The sequence below is a fragment of the Rhinatrema bivittatum genome, chromosome 1 (genome assembly GCF_901001135.1).
Source record: "Rhinatrema bivittatum chromosome 1, aRhiBiv1.1, whole genome shotgun sequence".
Lineage (NCBI taxonomy): Eukaryota > Metazoa > Chordata > Amphibia > Gymnophiona > Rhinatrematidae > Rhinatrema > Rhinatrema bivittatum.
The window spans coordinates 500,315,341-500,335,459 of NC_042615.1; the positions used below are offsets into that span (position 1 = coordinate 500,315,341).

The following is a 20,119-nucleotide window of genomic DNA, read 5'->3' on the forward strand; positions in this document are numbered from 1 at the left end:
AATAAATAAAATAGTCCTAGTTTACTCTGCAATACAATAGTAGGCCCTGGTATGGGCCCACAACTTTCATACCAAGTTTCTAAACCCACAACTAAAGGGTGCAATTTGAATAATCTCAGGTACATTAATGTTAACACCAACAGGTTAGCCTCCAGTTCTCTCTCATATTCATCCACCAAAAATATAGAGGGTCTTGAAAACCTTCAGTCTCCTTTCCAAGCTGAATCAGAACATCAGAATTCCCCTGCATGATGATATGAAGAACCTTTCTTGAACAAGATTAAAATCTAAGAAGCCCATTTGGACTTGCAGCAGCATTTTGGAGGATTTTAATAGTGATAATAGTGGAAAAACTCAACAGTTCCAAATAAGCCCCTCATAACCGAACGATTGGGGCACTCTCAATCGCAATAGATGTGCTCCGAAACACACCCAGTGGAAAATAAGAGGCATCTTCTTGCCATCTTATGACATTTGACTCATTTCCCATGCAGGGAGCTGGATTGCAGACTTGTACATTGACCTATGATGTAATCATTGCAAATTAAACCAACACCATACAAAGAAGAAGCTGAAATAACAAAAGGAGAATGGACACACAGTTGCTCACAGAAGAATCAAAGGACTGCAGTTTGGTAGCAGGTGTGCACTGCCATTTGGAGGGACCTGGGTTTGATTCCCAGGCTCAGGTCTTTTGCTCCCTGGGGATGTTGTAGAGGGTGGGAGGGAGCATCATCCATCACCTAGTGGCCAGACTTAGGTTCCCCATCAGCTGACTTCCAGAGTAGGCCCCTTGTTTGTGGCCCCCAGCTGTCTGTCACTGCAAATACCAGACTAGATATGTTATTGGGGGGGGGGGTATATAAAAGAGGGGAAAAATTCTTAGGTAGTTGCAAATGAAGGCTCACGACACTGAATTCAAGCCCTGGTTCCAATTTAGCTGAGAAGCAAGGGTGAGTGGGGAGTCATCACGTAATGTCAGCTCCAGAAAAAACTAAACAAGAAACAGGGGATGAAAAGTAAAGTCTGTACTTACTAATCCAGTTTCACGCACACATCTCAATTTCAAAAATTGAGGTTACACCCCAGAGAAACAAATTTAAGAACATGCTGGAGGACTTTTCCAAAAGTGAATGTATTTTAATAACAGATTTACAGAACACGCCCAGTGGATGAAGGGAGTGTAAGATACCCATGTCCAACTCCATGCTCCCCTCCCTCACCTATTTAGGAGGCAGAGTCAGAGGCCTCTGAGCTGTCTTTAACGTCCGTGCTCTCTGTAGCCTCGCTGACCTCACTCAGGTCCTTGCTATCCCCGCTGTCCTCTGTTGTCCCCACTGCCCCACCTCCACACTTCTCATCTCGGCAGCAGTCCCCCGCGTGGCTGGATCTGTGCTCGGCCCTGTTCTCGATGGAAGCCAGTGGCTTCCCCTTCTCCTTTGCCTCCAGATGTTTTTTTAATTGCTGAAATAGAATTGAAAACAAAAATATTAGCTAAATAAAGTCACTGAAAAAAAAGTACAGAGTTTCCATTTGATGGAAATATCTTACGTAACAAAGGTGCTCTATGCATGTCTGGCTGGAAGGACACCCATAAAAGACCCAAGCTTTACCCCTCTTGCTCCACCACAGCTGAGGATCCTCTGTGCTTGGCCCTGGCTTTTTCCCCCCAACCAGTGAGGATTCCTCTGTGCCCTTCGCAGGCTTTACCCTTCTACAGCAAAATGGGGGTTGCGTGTGATATTGTGATTCCCTGTTATGCCCTGCAACCTGTTTCCGTCCCGTGAGAACTTCTTTCCTTTACAAACTGCATTGTCAGCATTATCTCGATTGGGGAAAGATTCTGCAGTGTCTTACAGTCTTTGGCAGCTAGGAACTTTCTTTTATGTCCAAATAAGGTTTGGACTGCCAGTTCCTTCAATTGCCTGCAGAAAGGGGTGTTCTACGACGGTTAATATTAGACACTATTAGTGGTTAGGGAGTCTGTGCCCTGGCCTACGACGGATCCTCAGAAATAGCCCAGAGAGAACTGGCTGACAGCTTATAAGAACTCTCCAATCTTGACTGGCAAGTACAGCAGCACAGTCTGTAGCCAAGATTCTGTCCTAGCTTCACATAGCCTCTTGTGCATATACTGTTACTGAACTTCCCCAGAAACTAGCTAATTACAGCCAAACCTAATTAGTGTTAACTGTATAAATCCATGTTCCTTTCACTGTCTGTCATTTTCATTTTTTTCATGTTCACGGTATCTCCTTTTCCTTAATAATTTTTTCTATTTGTTAACCCTGTGTCTGATCAGTGACCCACAGAAGTGGGTGATCCTATTGGTGTTTAGTCTGCCGTAGCTATTCCTAAGAACCATATGATCCCTGGGTTTTGTGGGGGTCAGTATCCCTAGAAACCACCAAGGGATAGCTTGTAGGACAGGATACTTGCCCAGAAGCAAGCAAGAACAGTTTTTGGGTTGCATATTCCAGTGTAGGGGCACGAGCACAGGTGCAGGCTTGACATCTGCAATGTTTGGCAAAATCCTCCAAATGACCGACCATGTAACCCTGAGTGGGTGTCAGGGGTAGCAAAATGGCATATTTTATACTTATTTAGCCATTTTATATACCATTGTTCCAAATTAAAGATCACAACAGTTTACAACATGTCGTACATATTATAGATCAACACGTACATTGACTGGAAGAGGTCAGAAACATATTTTAAATGGACATTGTCCTTGAGGGTGCATGCTCTGAGTTCAGATGATTTTAAGTTAGGTTATAGGCATTTTGAAATTACCATGTTTTTAGGTCACATTTGAATTTCTTTGTGTCTGGAGTCAGTCGTAGAGATTCAGGCAGAATGTTCCATAATTTTGGGCCTGCTACTGAGAACATACAGTCTCTTATTTTAGTTAGATGAGTATTCTATAATGATATCACAGCTAGTAATCCTTTGTTTTGAGATCTGAATGCTCTCTGTGGCTTGTATGATTGTAGAGCTACACCTATCAAGCCAGAGTTGTTAGAGTGGATGGTGGAATGTATTAATGTTAGGACTTTGTAGTTGATACAGGATTAAACAGGTAGCCAGTGAAGAGCTATCAGTGTGTGAGATGTGATCAAATTTCCTCGATCCTGTTAAGAGTCTAGCAGAGGCATTTTGTAATAACTGTAGTTTTTTTTTTAGAAGACAGTTGGGTACTCTGAATAGCAGAGAGTTACAGTAGTCTAAGTTTGAGAAGATGAGGGTCTGCAGGACCGTGCGGAAGTCTGCGAGAGTCAGTAAAGGTTTCAGTCTATGTAGTAAGCTCAGTTTGGCATAGCCAGACTTGATTCATTTATTTACATGCTTATCCATTGTCAGGTATACAGATTGACGAGTTCCTAAGTCTCGTACTTGGTCTGGGGGATATAATATCGAAGTTACCCAGATCAAGTGCCTGAGGAGTCGCTATAGGTAGATTTCTGCTTAACAGAATGACTTAAGGTTTTTTTTTAGTGTTTAGAGTTAGATTGAGTTTAGACAGTTCATGTTGTATAGTCTTCATGTATGACGTGAGAGTCAGCCTTGCATTTTCAACGGATTTGTGGTATGGGATATAAAACTGAATGTCATCTGCCTACAGGCAGAAGGCAATACTTAAGTCAGATAGTAATTTACACAGGGTGGGGGGCATTTGATGTTGAATAGAGTTGCCGAGAGAGCTCAGCCCTGGGGGACATCTGCATCATTATATGACAGACCCTTCCTTCCTGTGGACTGGTAACCCGCATGGAAAAAACCAACCTCATCCGCCATCTGCGTCAGATCGCGCTTCATGGCATAGGCGTCCTCACCGTCAGCATAATATTTGGGCTCCACCTCACTGATCCTATGCGAGAAAGGAGATCGGGATTAATCTTCAATAGTACCCTGTGCCACGGTCTGCGTGTGTGGCAAACTCTTGCAATGCCTCCCCAGACACAGAAATTCATTAACTTCTCCTTCAGCCCGCAGTGGAAGCAGGTGAGACAGACAGTGCGATACTCACTGGAAATTGAGTGTGTTGGAATACAGGTGCAGAGCTGCCCGGTTACTACAAGAAAACATTGAGAATAAAGTTAAAATAAGTAATAGATCATGCAGTGGGCATCTTGGCTTGTGCTATCAGTTCTACATTGCAGCTTGCAAGAGACAGAAAGTGACACTAGGTTACATAAACACACCTATGTTCCCCCCCCTCTCATAATCATCCCTTACCAGCATCCCCTCCAACTTTTGAGTCTTGGGGAATATGCAATATCCTCTCCCCCAGAAAGCTTCTCTTTTTTGGAGAATCTCCCCCATCTTTTTGCCTACCTCTTGCGAACATGCAAAGACACGTATTTGGCACTGAAGTTCTCAATCATAGCCCGGGAGGCCTGGTCCATGAGCTTCTGGGCCAGCCCCAGCCGGCGGTGAGACCTTTTCACAGCCTAAGAGAGAGAAGGGAGGGATAAATCACACAAAGGGAGAAGGGAGGGATCAGCGCTTTCACCACTCTCACCTCACTCCCACCGAAGAGGAGCTCCTGCCATACAGGAAAAAAGAAATCACTTCCCACAATGCTCTCTCTAGTTTCTGCTCCTTAGACCAGCTGGGTCTGAGGATGTTGTGAAGTGCTCGCAGCCCCTGGGGTAGAAACTCTCAGCCATCATACAATAGCAATTACTCGCCTCAAGGATGCATCTGTGCTAGGTCATGGAAGGAACTGCAGTCTGTGCCTCTCAGCCTGAAGACTGTTGTTGAGATGGTCGGGCTGGATGCAAAGGGATTAAAAGTGGGAACAAAACCCCCCAGGTACCTGCAAATGAAGGCTTATGGTACCACAGCTCCGTCTGGGGCCAGTTCCAATTGAGCTGGTATCCCCAAAAGAACAGGAAGAAAAAGCCGAGCCAGATTACAAGGGCATCACAGCATGGGCTCACATGAAAATTACCGCAAGCAGGAAACCTGACCCCCCCTGCAATAGTTTTAGCTCTGCTGAAATCAACTAGGTCTCAGAGGAAAAAGTTACTTTAACTGAGTATGATGTAACAAGATTCCAACAACATTTTAAACATGTAGAAGGGAATCTGCAGTGAGGTAGAGCAGCTTCATTTCTGGGAACAAATAACTGAGAATGAGGATAAATAGTGGATCATACCAGTGAGGTTATGTGTCCATGAGGCACATCATCAGGATCCTCTTCCCTAACAGAGAGATAGATGGGTTCAGGGAGCAAGGGGGTAGTAGGAAAGGGAGAGAAGGTAAGGCAAAAGAGAAGGGTTTAAGTCCAACAGTCACTGAATAATTTGTACAATGTCTGTAGATAAATAAAAGCACTATTTTAAGCTCAAAGAAATCCTGAGCATTTTAAAGGTCATTTTGATTATACAGCACATGGTTTGCTGCACAAGGCACAATTTTCTATACCTACAGCACTCTTCATCCTGAAGAGAGTTAAGCAGGTGACACAGAGGTATGCTGTGGGGAGAGTATGGGAGGGTGACTTACATCTTAGCTAGGACATAGCCCACGATCTTCCCATTTTCATCTTCAGCAATATACGAGAGCTACAGGAAGAGGGGAGAGAAAGAGGCAGAACTTACTGGCAAGCAAGAAAGGCAGCAAGCCTACCCTCAAAGGAGGAAGAAAAACTTTGCAGCCAGTCCCGATAGCCAAATATTTTTCAGTTCAGTATCACCAAAGTCCTAAGTCCCTGCATATTTCAGGAAAGAAGTCCCCAGACTCAGTTAGAAACAAGCTCTCCCTCAGGCAATAAATAACAGCATTTGTACTGAAGCATCCTCACAGACCCTTAAAGAGGGCCTCAACATCACCCACAGCAAATGTAAAATAAAAATGTAATTTTATCAAAGAAAAGCTGGAATTTGAATTCAGAAGCCTCTCTTTTTCCATAGATACCTCAGGTTCTGGCCTCAAGTCAGTTTCTGCACAGTAATTACTACTGCCAGTTTATAACATGCCAGCAAAACATAAGGCACTGTATTTGTGTAGGAAGGAGTAGAGCAAAGTTTCACAAACATGTCTTGGTGACTCCAAAAGCCAATCAGGTTTTTAGGATATCCACAGAGAATATGCATGCGATATATTTACAGATGCTGGGTCTCCATTGCATGCAAATTTATCTTATATATATTCAAAATGGATATCTTAAAACTGGCTGTGGGGTCAGCAGGACAAGTTTGGGAAGCCCTAGACTAGAGTATGCCAGGGTTATGAAAACAAATCAGGTTTACAGATGCACAAAAGCAAGCTTGATGTGCTAATTGGAAGATCAGCAGGGTTTCCTGACAAAGGGACCATGAATCGGACCCTCCTTGTTTGTTTATGTAAAACATCGCCACTTGGTTGTCCGTATAGACCATCACTCTGCGATCCCGTAGATGGAAGTGGAATGCTTGAAGGGCGTTCCTGATCGCCTGAAGCTCTAATAGGTTGATCTGCAAGTGTTGTTCGGATGGGGACCATAGACCTTGAGTTTCCAAGAGGTCTAGGTGGGCTCCCCAACCCTTGCGAGATGCATCTGTGGTTAGAACTGCATTGTGAGGAGGTGGGCTGAACAATGCTCCCTTGGAGATGGTAGATTTCTTGAGCCACCAACTGATGTCCTGTGCCATCTCCGCAGTGAGTATTAGGCGGTTGTGCAATGGTTGCGAATATTGATTCCACTGTCTCTTCAACCTCCACTGTAGAAGACGCATGTGAAGTCTGGTATTGGAAACCGTGAAAATGGCTGCTGCCATATGACCCAACACCGTTAATATTTGACGTGCCGAGAAGAATTCGGAGGAGGCGACGCATTTCGAGTTTTCTGTCTTCCGGTAGAAATGCTTTGTGGCATATCGTGTCTAGTCGAGCACCAATGAATTGAAGAATTTAAGTGGATTTCAAGTTCGATTTGTGATAACTGATTATTAAACCCAGAGCGTTCAGATACTCTATCAACTGTTGAAGGTGTTGTATCAATATTTGTGGGCTCGAAGCTACTATGAGCCAGCCGTCCAGATATGGAAAGATTGTCATCCCTTTCTGACGTGAGCCACCACTACTACCATACACTTGGTAAAGACTCTGGGCACCGCAGAGAGTCCAAAGGGGAGAACTTTGTATTGGTAATGTTGTTGCTTGTATTGAAAGCAGAGGTAATGCCACAAGGATGGGTGGATAGGAATATGTGTATAGGCATCCTTCAAGTCTATTGAGCACATCCAATTGTTTGGTTGTAGCAAAGGAAGAATGGACTTTAGGGACACCATTTTGAACTTCTCCTTGACCAGATACTTGATTAAGTCCCGGAGATCCAGGATTGGACGAAGTCCTCCCGATTTCTTTGGAATGAGGAAATATGGGGAGTAAAACCCTGCGTGGTACAACTCGGATTGCTTGCTGTTGAAGAAGTATGGAGACCTCTTGGCCGAGTTGAGGGTGATTCTTTCGTATCAACTGATGTTGTATATGAGGGAGAAGGGGTTTTGTGGTAAATTGGAGTTGGTATCCTTGCTTTAGTATCTCTAGTACCCACTGGTCTGAAGTGATCGATTCCCACGCCTGTAGGCATTGTTGAAGTCTGCCCGGGGGTGCTTGCTGTAGTAGTGGTGGCTGAGGATTCAAAAAGACTATGTGGATTTTATCGGGGCCGCCAGTTGCTGTTTTGCTGCCGTTGGGCCCTCGGTTTCCCTCTTCTATTTTGTGTTGGTTGTTGAGGCGTTTGCTGTCTTTAATATTGAGGGTATGATGGTTGCCGATAAGGTTGAAAAGAACGATATGACCGTCGAGCAAAGGGTTGGCGGCGATTGTTACTGAAGTATCGGTGTGAAGAGGAAAATGGCGACGGGGTTGTTAACGACTGTACCGCTACAGCCTGCTCCTTCGGTTGGGTGACAGTAGTTTGGAATCGTTCGCCAAAGAGGTTGTCCCCTGTACAGGGCAAATTCGCAAGCTTGTCATGAAGGTCTTCCCTAATAGCTCTAGCTCTAAGCCAGGCTACCCGTCGACCTGACAGCCCTGTAGCGGAAGCTCTCGATGAGGTTTCAAAGCCCTCGTAAACAGCCCGCAGGAGGTGTCTGGAGCATTCCTCCATGTCTTGGATGTATTGAGGAATTGGTTGTACTGTGGAAGAAAGCAGACCTTTAGTCGCCTGAATATATTCGTACATGTATTGGACCATGTAGAATTGGTGTGTGTATATTCGTGCTGCTAGCATAGAATTTTGGTAAATTTTTTGGCCAAATTAGTCTAGAGTACGATTATCCTTTCCAGGAGGATAGGAGGTGTGAGACTTCGATCTCTTTGAGCGTTGCATCGCAGATTCCACCACGATGGATGTGTGTGGAAGTTGGGCACTGTATAACAAGATGCTTTTGGCATTCAGAATTTAAGATCGGTCTTTCACGAAACCGCAGACAAAGTATGTGGGGTTTCCCATGACTTCTTAAGTACCGTGTCCAGTACCTCCTGTGGGAGTAGTGATGCTGGTTCCCCCGGAGTTTCAAAGATTTTTAGGAGACCAAGTGTTTCCGATCTTGGGTTAGGTAACTTTTGCACTTCTAAATGAAGGATGGTGCCAAGTTTATCTAAGAACTTAGGATACGATAGATCCTCAGGAGGAGAATAAGGCTCCTGTGGTTGATCCGGCGGATCTGAAGGGTAGCCTGTTGAGGAAGAGATTGTTGAGTGAGACGAAGGAGAAGCTCCCAGTGATGGGTGTTCGGGAACAGGCGTGTCATGTACCAATGGTTTTGGTAAAGGCTCTGGTTGTGTCGGATTCTCTTCCTGACCTTGTGGTTCTGGGGAACTAGGTGAGGAAGCATCCAGTAAATGAAAGGAAGATTGAAGAGAGTTAAAGAAGCCTGATAAAGCATCAGATAAATGAGAGAAAGCCTGTTTCGCCAGTGGAGGCATCCTCAGACGTGGGACCACAGCTGGAGGGACTGGGGTCTCATGTGAATCAGGCCTTACTGGTGATGTACTGGGTCCTGGAATCTGATCACCTTTATCCTGTGGTTTATCGGTTCCAGACAGGGATTTGGCGTGCTCCTGCCTGTATAGATAAGCGTGAAGACGTGGAAGAATATAGTCTGGAAGATGAAATACTGACCACATCCCTCCCCGATGTAGTGGAATGTCTTGAGGTCCTGGCATGAGGTGATGAAGACAACTCTGAATAATCCCTGACCGACATTTGACTTTTGGATTGAGTACGGTCCCTATCTCGTTTAGAGGGGCCATGTTCCCTTGGGCGGTACGTCTTATGTCGTTTTCGTTGTGGCGTTGATTTCAGAGAGGTTGAGTGTCTGGAGGAATGTCGCTTCTTAAGCTTATGCGTCGACTTATGTGTTCGTGGTGTCGATTGGGGAGTCGAAGGTGCCGATCGATGCTTCGGTTGCGTCGAAGGCTATGAATAAGTTGGTGTTGGCATTGGTTGTACTCCTCTCGGCACCAGTTGTTCTTGCCTCGACTCCTTTTGCTTCGTTGCCGCCACAGGTCTTTGTTCTCCCGAAGCAGGTTGCTTCAGGTTCGACGCCAACTGCTTCCGCCTCGATTCGTGCTCTGTCGTCGGCGCATGCTGCGTCGGCTTCGGTGTGCGCTCCGGCGTCGACAGCGCTTGCGTCCGCTTCGGGTGATGCTTCGATCTGTGCGAGTCGTGGTCGACGTCGATTGATGCAGTGAATGTTCCCGGTGCCGTTTTCTTCCGGCTCCATGCCCCTGTGTCAGCGGGCCAGATCCCTGGGAGCCACTTCCCATCAGGTGCGATGCTACGGTCGAATCCCTCCCTCTTTCCAACGACTCTCCAGGCCTGGAGAGCTTGGAGTCTAAAGAGACCGCTCTTCTCGCTGCTGGGGCAGATATTTTAGTCGGCCCCGGCGAGGAATGGGATTCGGAGGGGGATGGGCATAGGAGCCACCTACCGCCCGTTGGAGGTCTTGAATCTTCTGGGCCCTCTGCCTTCGGGCCCTCGGAGACATCCAGCTGCACTTATCACAGTCGGCCTGAATGTGTTGTGGGCCGAGGCAGCGGTAGCATAGATCGTGTCCGTCTGTGAATGACATGATTCTACCACACGGACAAGGCTTGAATCCAGAGGGATGTCCTTGTTTCTTCGACATCCTGAGGAGAGATGAGCTCTGCGTGCGATCCCACGCGCGGAAGGAAACAGACTGAGGAGAATCTGTTACTTTCTGCGCGGGAACACACGCGCAGCCGCAGAGGAAACAAAATTCTGACCTCTGCTTAACAAGCTCCGCCTCCCGGGCCCTGATGGATAGTTCCCATGACAGCATGGCTAATTCAGCCCTGCTATCAACGGGAAAGACACTTCAAGCGTCGAGTGAACTTCTTACACCGATCAACTCAGTGAGTCATGCGCTTTCCCTTGGTCTTTGCCCTGACTGGCACTTATTGCCTCCGACGCTCCTCCCTAAGGTTTTTTGGAGGTATTAGGGTCTTTTAGGTTTTTAACACCCAAACCCTTCAAATCCTTGATGGTATCCTCAGAACACTTTCTTTTTGGCCAAGGTTCCAGCGAAGAAGATCTTCTAGATGTTATAGACTTTTTCTTCTTTTCCACTGGTAGTGACTGTGTCGATCAGTGGGTCGGGACATATGATCCAGACGGGTCGCCCCCTCAATTTCCTCATTTTTTCTGCCCTCTGCCTTTGGGCCTGCCGGGACATCTTGCCGCAGTCCCTGCAGGATGTCTGGTCATGATCTGGCCCTAAGCAAATGTAGCAATAATTATGACCGTCTGTGACAAACATAATTTTGCTACATTGGCAGAATTTGAATCCGGGTATTCTCAGAGGCATATTAGCCCTTAAAAGTGCTTTTTGGGGTTCACTAATATGTGTAAAAGAGAAAGTTGAAGACAAAAATAGGCGTGAGAGAAGACGAGCGCAACTGTAAGCTGCGCAGGAGAAACAAAAACTGAACAGGGGGAGGGGAATCACGCGGGAACAGCTGCGCAGGTGCACAGAGCACAGCTCTGTATACTTTTGAGAGGATTCCACATCGGGCTGCCCAGGACAACATCCCAGAGAGCATGGCTAATTCAGCTTGCTTATGTATGGGAAAATAAGGTTTAGGGCTGCTAAATGGGGTGGGGCAGGCTCTGACTTAGGAAATGAGGTAAGAAGGAGCAAGGGCATCTTTCTGAAAAAACAAAATATGTTATTTGTGATGGCAGAAAAGATTTTGCCATCCAGATCCCCTTGCTACCTGAAAATTAAGATAAAGCTTTAGATCAAGAGCCTGGAGAACAAAACAGTCAAGATATTAAACAAAAAACTTAGAGGTGAAACTTTGCAAGACAGACTCTGGAGGTGTTGAGCAGACAAGAGAAGAGAGGGAGGGACAGAAGGAAAGTCACTCGCTGTCATTTGTATTTTGTCTCACCTGAGGCCACGACAGACCATGGTAGAAGTAATATTTCATCTGATAATTCTCGGGCAAACACAAGAGGTTACAGTGCTGCATATTCATAAGATCTTCCGGCTGCAAAAAAAAGAGAGTGAAGAGAGCACAGATCAGATGCCGAAACAAGGCAAACACATCCAAGGGGAATCTTCCAATCAAAAAAAAAATCTTTACACTCAATGCTGTTCTGTCAGATTAACTGCTGCTATTTTTCCTATTTCTTGCAAGACTTCTCTTTATCACGCCCGATACTGCAGCTCCTAATTCCCTCCTGCTTACAGCTAAGGTGTGGGGATTACACTCTCCCTACACATGTTCTATTCCTTGTAGAGCTTCTCTCCTTTAAAACTGGGATTACAGCCAGCCCCCTGTCTCTTCCTCAGGTTCGTAAGTAGGCAGTACTGTCAGTGGGCAAAACTGTACCCCTGACAGAAGTAGGGGAATTGCCCTCCAATGTCAGAGCTGGCCAAGGAAGGGGGGGAACGTCCTTTTCTGATGGCATGGCCATGCAAGAACTTAATTCTATTTTACTGATTTTGAAGGCTTGGCACCCAAGACAGGTGCTCATCTTGCCCACCCCTTCTGACAGCAGTGGGCATGAGAGGTTACACCTTCCACCCAAATGTTTGAATCCCAATTCTAACCATTTCAAATGTGGTATAATGGGATTTAAAAAAATAAAAAATAATTGAGATCATCCCCCATAAATAAACTTGACAGCTTGGGGTGTGGTAGGGATAATCAAGCAGTCTTTTCTTTCCAGAGACACAAAACGGGTGAAAAACCTTTAGTATGTAAGCTCTTGGGATAGAAACAAATTGAGTGACAGACAGTGGTTAGCAATAAATGGAGTTTACTCCCAGAAAGAAAGGATGTTAACAGCATGTCTCAAGGATCAGCCCTAGGGCTAGTTCTGTTCAGTATTTTTGTGAGCGATATTGCAGAGGAGCTGCTAAGACAAGTTTTTCTTTTTGCAGATGAAACCAAGATCTGCAAGAGTGGACATTCCTGAATGACTAGACAAAATAAGAAGTGATCAAGTGCTTAGCAATTAAGATTCAATGAAAAAGAAGTGTTAAGTCATACATTTGGGGCGTTCCATTCCAGATCAATCATAGAAACATATAGAAACATAGAAATGACGGCAGAAGAAGACCAAACGGCCCATCCAGTCTGCCCAGTAAGCTACGCAGTTTATCCATTTTTTTTTTTATCTTCCCCCCCCCCCACTTTTTTCTCCCTCCCACCCGTCACTATTGGCTTCCAGCACCCTCCGGCCCCAATTCCCTTCCACCCCTCCACCAATGCAGGGAGCAGCGCCGTATCCACATCCCAGTGAACATCCAGCTCAATCAGGGGTAGCAACCGCCGCAACAAGTGGCCACACCCCTGCCCCATACTCTTACCCACCTCTGTTTTGTTTGTTTGTTTGTTTTGGGGGGGGGGGGGTTGTTTTGTTTTTTTTGTTTTTTTGGAGATGGCAGCCCTCCATCCTTCCGCTCCGTGAAGGTGGAACACAAACCACTGGCCACTGGCATCCCGCTCCGTGAATGCCTCTGTGGCTACTGCCGCTCCGTGCAGTGTTTTGCTGCCTGAAGGTGGAACACCAACTACTGGCCACTGGCATCCCGCTCCGTGAATGCCTCTGTGGCTACTGCCACTCCGTGCAGTGTTTTACCGCCTCCTCTATATTTATGCCCACAAGACTTGATGGATCCACAGTGTTTATCCCACGCCCCTTTGAAGTCTTTCACAGTTTTAGACTTCACCACTTCCTCCGGAAGGGCATTCCAGGCATCCACCCCCCTTTCCGTGAAGAAATACTTCCTGACATTGGTTCTTAGTCTTCCTCCCTGGAGCCTCAGCTCGTGACCTCTGGTTCTGCTGATTTTTTTCCGACGGAAAAGGTTTGTCGTTGTCTTTGGATCATTAAAGTTTTTCAAGTATCTGAAAGTCTGAATCATATCACCCCTGCTCCTCCTTTCCTCCAGGGTGTACATATTTAGATTCTTCAATCTCTCCTCGTATGTCATCCGATGAAGATCCTCCACCTTCTTGGTTGCCCTTCTCTGTACCGCTTCCATCTTGTCTTTGTCTCTTTGTAGATACGGTCTCCAGAACTGAACACAGTACTCCAGGTGAGGCCTCACCAAGGACCTGTACAAGGGAATAATCACTTCCCTTTTCTTACTCGATATTCCTCTCTCTATGCAGCCCAGCATTCTTCTGGCTTTTGCTATCGCCTTGTCGCATTGTTTCGCAGACTTCATATCATTAGACACTATCACCCCAAGGTCCCTCTCCTGCTCCGTGCACATCAGCCTTCCCCCCCCCCCCCCCATTCCTGAATGGCATCTATCACCCAACTAAACTCCTTCAATAAGGGGATCACCTTGTGTGTCACCAGGCAGGTCTCTTCCTGAGACTTAGCTCGAATCAGCCAGTCGTCCAAATATGGGTGGCACCAGGATTCCTTCTTTTCACAAGGCCGCCGCTACTACTACTACCATAAACTTGAAAAATGTTCTGGGAGCGGTGGCTAGACCAAAAGGCAATGCCCAAAATTGATAATGGTGCCCCAACACCACAAAGCATTGGTGTTCCAATCGGATGGGAATATGAAGGTAAGCCTCTGACAGATCCAAGGAGGTCAGAAATTCCCCCGACTGCACCACCATTATCACAGAGCATAAGGTTTCTATACGAAAATGAGTCACCTTCAAGTGATGGTTGACCCTCTTGAGATCCAGGATGGGACGAAAGGAGTCCTCCTTCTTGGGTGCAACAAACTACTTTCTTGAGACGTGGGCACCAGAACCACAGTCCTCAGTCTGAGGAGCCTTTGAAGCATGAACTCCACTGCCTGCTTCTTCTGCGGGGAGTGGTATGGGGACATCATGAACATGTCCAGTGCATACCCTTCTCATATCACATCCAGGACCCACTGGTCCAACATGATCTAGACCCACCTCTGATAAAACAGAGAGAGACATCCCTGTATTTCCTGTTCCAGAAGGTAGGTCTGCAAACCTTCATTGGGAAGCTTGGGAAGATCCACCACCTGAGCCTGCTCCTTTCTTGGGCTGTCGGGGATGAAAGGACAGACCTACCGAAAAATGACGAAGCTATTCATTTGTTTGGGGGCGTGTTTTGGAAGTGATAATCTCCTTACTGCATCAGGTGCTAGTCTAGCACGTCCAAAACACGCATCTAACCGTGTGTAAACTTGTTCACTAGGCTGGGTGCACTTTTTTGCATCAGCCCCATAAACTGAAACGCTGGGTTAGCAGGACAGGTTTAGGCAGCCCTGTTCTAAGCACTGCAGCAGGTAGAAAACTGGGCAGACTATATGGGCCTTACAGTCCTTCTATGTCATCATGTTCTATTTATTGCTGGACTTCTCATTATTCAGGGCACTTCCCCCACAATTTATCTTCATTTCTCAGAGTATGAGGTGAAACTGTAAAGTCGACTAGTGACCTATTTCCTGCAAAGAGACTATAAACCAGTCCTGTATTTTTTGAACCCCCGGTGCATTCTGCTACTGGGAGTCCTGTGTCTACATTTTTTTTAAAAAAAGGATTACAAATCCCACAGTGAGCTGGGAGTTAGGTAAATTAAAAAAAAAAAAAAAGCCCCAAACTCCCGACCCTAAGTACCATGAGCCTGCTTGAAGAAATCACATATAAATAAAAAACAATAAAAACATACAGAAAATGTTTATATTTCCATTATGCACTCTAAAAAATACGAATACGACGTTTTCATTTATATTCTACAGTGGACAAAGTCTACTTATTAAAAATGAATATAACAGTCAACTTAAAAGTTATGGATGTTTACATTCATATGCTATATACATATATATTAATACAATAAAGAAAAATAAAACACCGGGTTAGGAAGAAGCGAGGAGGCCACGGAAGCAGGGACATAAACTAGTGAGTGAGGACAAGATGCCCGCTCCCTCCCCCAGCCACCGCTAAGCGAGCCCAGGGACTCGCGGCCTACTCTCCCCTCCAACTCCCTTTCGGTCCTGTCTCACCCGGGCATTGCGGATATTCATAGCGCCAGCGCTGTAGAAGAAACCCGAGGAAAGAAACCGGAACGAGGAACACACAAGAGGAGAGGATACCACGCGCCGCGGTAATGCCCGGTTTACTGCCCGCTTCAAAGATGGCTGCCAAGACGCATCATGTGGGTCCTTCCTTATTAGTACTTATGTCCTTCGATAACTTAAACTTCTGCTTGCCCATTTCAAAGATGGCCACCGCAACCTGGCGAACAGGTAGGTTCACGTGACCGTCTACCAATGTCTGGTTTTTTTGGGTCTAAAATAAAACTGGCCATTTCGTCCTTTCCTATAAAAAGAAATTCAACGTGGTTTTAAAGACCCTAAAAAGAAATGGCCCCAAATATTTCACATCCAATATTTCTTACGATTGAGTTTTATGTTTTTACCTTAAATGCCTTTTAGTGGTTGTTGAACTCATATTGTGTCATTGCTTGCAGTGCTCATTTGGATGTAGAGGTTTATGCTATTGTATTTATTTACACAGGAGCTAAGTTTTTTTTTTGTTTTTTTTTTTAAATGATTGGGGATGCTAAATTCAATACAAATTACCCTTCCTAACGGGTCGATACAGTAAGGCCGCGGTAAAAACAGTGCGGCAGTGTCAGGCGCACCCTTCCTCCCCGCACGCACAGTTCTCTAGACCTAGCGCCTGATACTGTCTTCTAAGTGCATGCAAATGCATGCCGAGGCTGTGAAGCGTTAGGGAAGGGTTATGCACGCGCAACCCATTTTACTGTATAGGCGCTTAATACAGCGCCTATACAGTAACCTGGGTGCGCTGGTACCTGTCATTTCAAATGACATTTGAAATGACAGGCACCAGGAAGTGTAAAAAGTGTAAAAAAACAAAAAAACAAAAACCTGTGTGTTATATAAAAATAAAATTTTTTTTTAAATACCTGTCGGAGGGCCGTGGGTCCAGGCGGCCGGTGGGCGGGCGGGCAGGCGGCGGCGAGAAGCAAAAAAAGCGGCATCCGGGATCCGGGGGCAGCAGCGGCAGCGGGGGGGGCAGCGGGATCCGGGGCGGCAGCAGGATCCGGGAGCGGTGGGTAGGTAGCAGCGGCAGCGGGATCCGGGGGGTCCGGCAGCGGCAGCAGGATCCAGGGGCGGCAGCAGCGAGAAGCAAAAAAAGCGGCATCCGGGATCCGGGGGCAGCAGCGGCAGCGGGATCCGGGGGCAGCAGCGGCAGTGGGTGGGGGGGGGCAGCAAAGAAGCAAAAAAAGCGGCATCCGGAATCCGGGGGGGGGGCAGCGAGATCCGGCGTGTTCGATCGGGCGGGCGGGTAGGTGGCAAGAAAAGATGGCCGCCTGCACGGGGAAAGCGTGCAATTGGCCGCTGAAGACGTGACGTCACGACGTTTGGCGGCCAATTGCACGCTTCCCCCCTTGCAGGCGGCCATCTTTTTTTGCCACCTACCCGCCCGAACACGCCACCTCCTACTCGCCCCCCGGATCTCGCTGCCGCCCCCGGATCCCGCTGCCCCTGCTGCCCCCAGATCCCGGATGCCGCTTTTTTTGCTTCTTTGCTGCCCCCCCCCCCCCCCCGGATCCCGCTGCCCCCCCGCTGCTGCTGCTGCCCCCGGATCCCGGATGCTGCTTTTTTTGCTTCTTTGCTGCCCCCCCCCCCCCCCCCCGCTGCCGCTGCTGCCCCCGGATCCCGCTGCCCCCCCCCCCGCTGCCGCTTACCCGCGAAATCGGGAGGAAGGGAGAAGGGACTACCGTAGCAGGCCCGAGCCTTGCTACTTTTTCGTTTTTTTTTTTTGCTTCAGGAGGAGGGGACAGGACGGGGCTGCAGGAGACCGGACTGGGGCTACACCGGATGGCTGGACCGGGGACCAGGGCGGGTAAACAATGTTTTTTACACTACACTACACTAACTCCTACTAGGGGGAGGCGGTAAACTAGCACGTTAAGGCCGCGGCAGAACAGCGGGTTACTGAGGAGATAATATCAGCGCCCATTACAGTATCGGAGGGGAATAGCTAATTCCTTCATTATACAGCTTTTTCATTCATTTACATGCTGGGTGCGGAAAGGGTTATGTGTTTATTTTAGGAAGCGCTAAGGACGTGTGAAACTGGAGACTGTATTGCTGGACCGCCTTACTCGTCTGTATTGTGCGCTCCCAGCACGTTACAGACGGGGAATCTTTAACTGAACGTTACTGTATCGACCTGTTAGTTATTAGCCAGATAGACTTGGGAAAGCCCGTGTTTATCCCTGGGAATGAGATACAAGAAAGTAGGGGGAGCTCAAGCACTGTTGCAGGCACTGAAATAAGCAATACTAGCTAGCAAAGAGAAAAATCTGTATTAGTATGGTATCTTAAGAGCAATGAGGATTTGCAATAAGAGTGTAAGACAAAAGTAAAAGCTCCAGGGGAACTCAGCTACAAGAGATTACCTACTTCACCTCCCTCAAATATGCACAATGAGTTAGTTTCTTTGTAAGCATATTTTTCGAATTGGTTACATCTCTTATGCTAATATCGTTTTCTTGAAGGTCATATGAGCCCAGAAAGCAGTCACAGAACTTAATGCAGGCCTTTGATATACTTTAGCATTTTCGCTTATTTTAAAATTCCTACAGTCTTGACTATTTCCAAAGGTTTGATCAATTCAGTCTTACTATGCTGTTATCTTTCTGCTTCTTCACCACCAACAGGTCTATCTCCCCTCAAAGCTCTGTTACAGCACCCACAGAGCTGACATCTATGTTTATTTATAAAGCTACTACTTCAACTATTTCTAAACATTTTTATAGTGCTATTAGGCATATTCATCACTATACAAGTGCATAAAATAGACAGTACCTGCTCCATGGATCTTACAATCTAGTCGAGACCCAGACAAGACAAATAACAGAAGGGACACTACTGCTCTCTGGAGGTGGCTATGCTGAGCTAGAGAACAGATAGGACATACTGATTCTGTCTGGAGATGAGAGGGTGCTGCTGCTTTGTGGAAACGGGAGTTTTGTGACAATAACAGATGGGATGCACTTAGGGTTGCCAACTAATTGGTTTTCAGCCAGCCTGGCCAGTTTTTCAGTGCCCAGGCCAGCTGCTAGCAGAAGTTTAAAGCTGGCTGCTAAAAAAGCTGGCATGTCTGAAGGCTAAAGTTTTTAGGGTGGGCAGGACGGCATCACCGTGCTGTTTGCTATGGACAGGGGCCGATGTTAATGGCAGTTGGTCTTTCCTCTATCACGTTACAGAGTGTTGTGGTTCCACAGAGGAGGAGCACATGAAGAAGGTAAGTGCTGGTGCACACATAGCTTCAAGTTTTGCATGAGCCTGCCTACCAGTCCCAGACCCGAGGAGATCATGCCACTGCCATGCAAAGACAGTTGAATCCTGCCAACTGAAACTCCCGAGCATCACACCACGGGCATCCGTACAGGAACAGCACAGTTCTGAGCCAACCCACCTAGCCACAAGTAATGCATCTGTCTGAAGAATGGCTCAAATAGAGAGAGGATTTTATCATTTACATTTATTGATTGATTGAAATGTCAGAAAGGTGGAATATAAAAGTGGATTACATTGAGGTTCTATATGTATTTCCCTCTCTCCAGGGGGCTCACAATCTAAATTTGTATCTGAGGCAATGGAGAATGAAGTGACTTGCCCAAGGTTACAAGAAATGGCAGCAGGATTTGAACCCTTGTTTCCCTGGTTCGCCATTAGGCTACTTCTCCACTCCATGTTTCATGTATTGGGGCTTTAGGGGCTGCTCTGGGAGTCCAGGGATGTGGATGGATGGGGGAGGAATTTCCCCTGGGATATCATGTTTGAGGGGGTTCTGGGGATACCTACGGTGGAGGGCTATCTGAGAGATGGATCATGGGTAGAGGGGAGGCTTTTTGCAGGCCTAGGGTGGCAAAAATATGAGAATGGAACATAAGAAAAATTTGCCACCTTCTACTATAGAGGAGGGGGCTGCAGCCTTATGGGACTGAAGGGTTGTAAGCACCTGCATGTCCTAACCTTGATGTGGCTTGCAGGGTCCGAAGAATGTATTAGGGGGGCTATGGCCTAGAAAATGTTTGGTGTGGGGGGGGAGCCTGCTTGGGAAATCAAGGATCATGGGTATGGGATGGGAGTCTTTGGGATATGGAGCATGGATTTGGGGTGGAGCAGTTGGTTGTAGAAGGGGTGGGGATGAGGGAGGATTAGGTGGCGCTTTTTTCTCTTTTAAAAGTTAGTAACTTTAGACAGTCTGAGGAGCTGGGAATAGTGTGTCAGATAATGGATCAGATATAGTTTTCCTCTTTGGAAGTGAGGGTACTGTACCGCTTAACAGATGGGACACTGCGCCTGTGTGAAGCTGGGTGTACTGGGCCGGATAACAGATGAGACCAAAGATCAATTTATTAAGTGTGTGTGTGTGTGTGTGTGTGTGTGTGTGTGGGGGGGGGGGGGGTCCTTCTTCAAGGATACAGGAGAGGCCAACGGTTTCTTCTGAAGAACATGTATCATACAGAAAGGGAAGCCGCCTCCTTTGTCCCAGCAGTGGTGGCATCACCCAGCATAACTGAAAGGTTGACTATTTTACTTCAGAATTTTCCAGATGCCACAAGCTTATGAGTCCCTGTGCCTTTAATCAGCCAAGTC

The 20,119-nt window shown here is 46.8% G+C and overlaps 1 protein-coding gene across 1 annotated transcript; it reads right to left on the bottom strand.

Moving 5' to 3' along the window:
* Positions 1-1,116: 1,116 nt before the first annotated feature.
* Positions 1,117-15,636, bottom strand: NAA10 (N(alpha)-acetyltransferase 10, NatA catalytic subunit). The gene is made up of 8 exons (XM_029609622.1): positions 15,479-15,636; positions 11,413-11,511; positions 5,512-5,570; positions 5,162-5,207; positions 4,336-4,451; positions 4,028-4,072; positions 3,784-3,868; positions 1,117-1,464 (listed from the first exon to the last, which is right to left on the bottom strand). The coding sequence occupies exons 1-8, from the start codon at positions 15,497-15,499 to the stop codon at positions 1,228-1,230; spliced, it is 708 nt and encodes a 235-aa protein (XP_029465482.1). The 5' UTR covers positions 15,500-15,636; the 3' UTR covers positions 1,117-1,227.
* Positions 15,637-20,119: the final 4,483 nt, after the last annotated feature.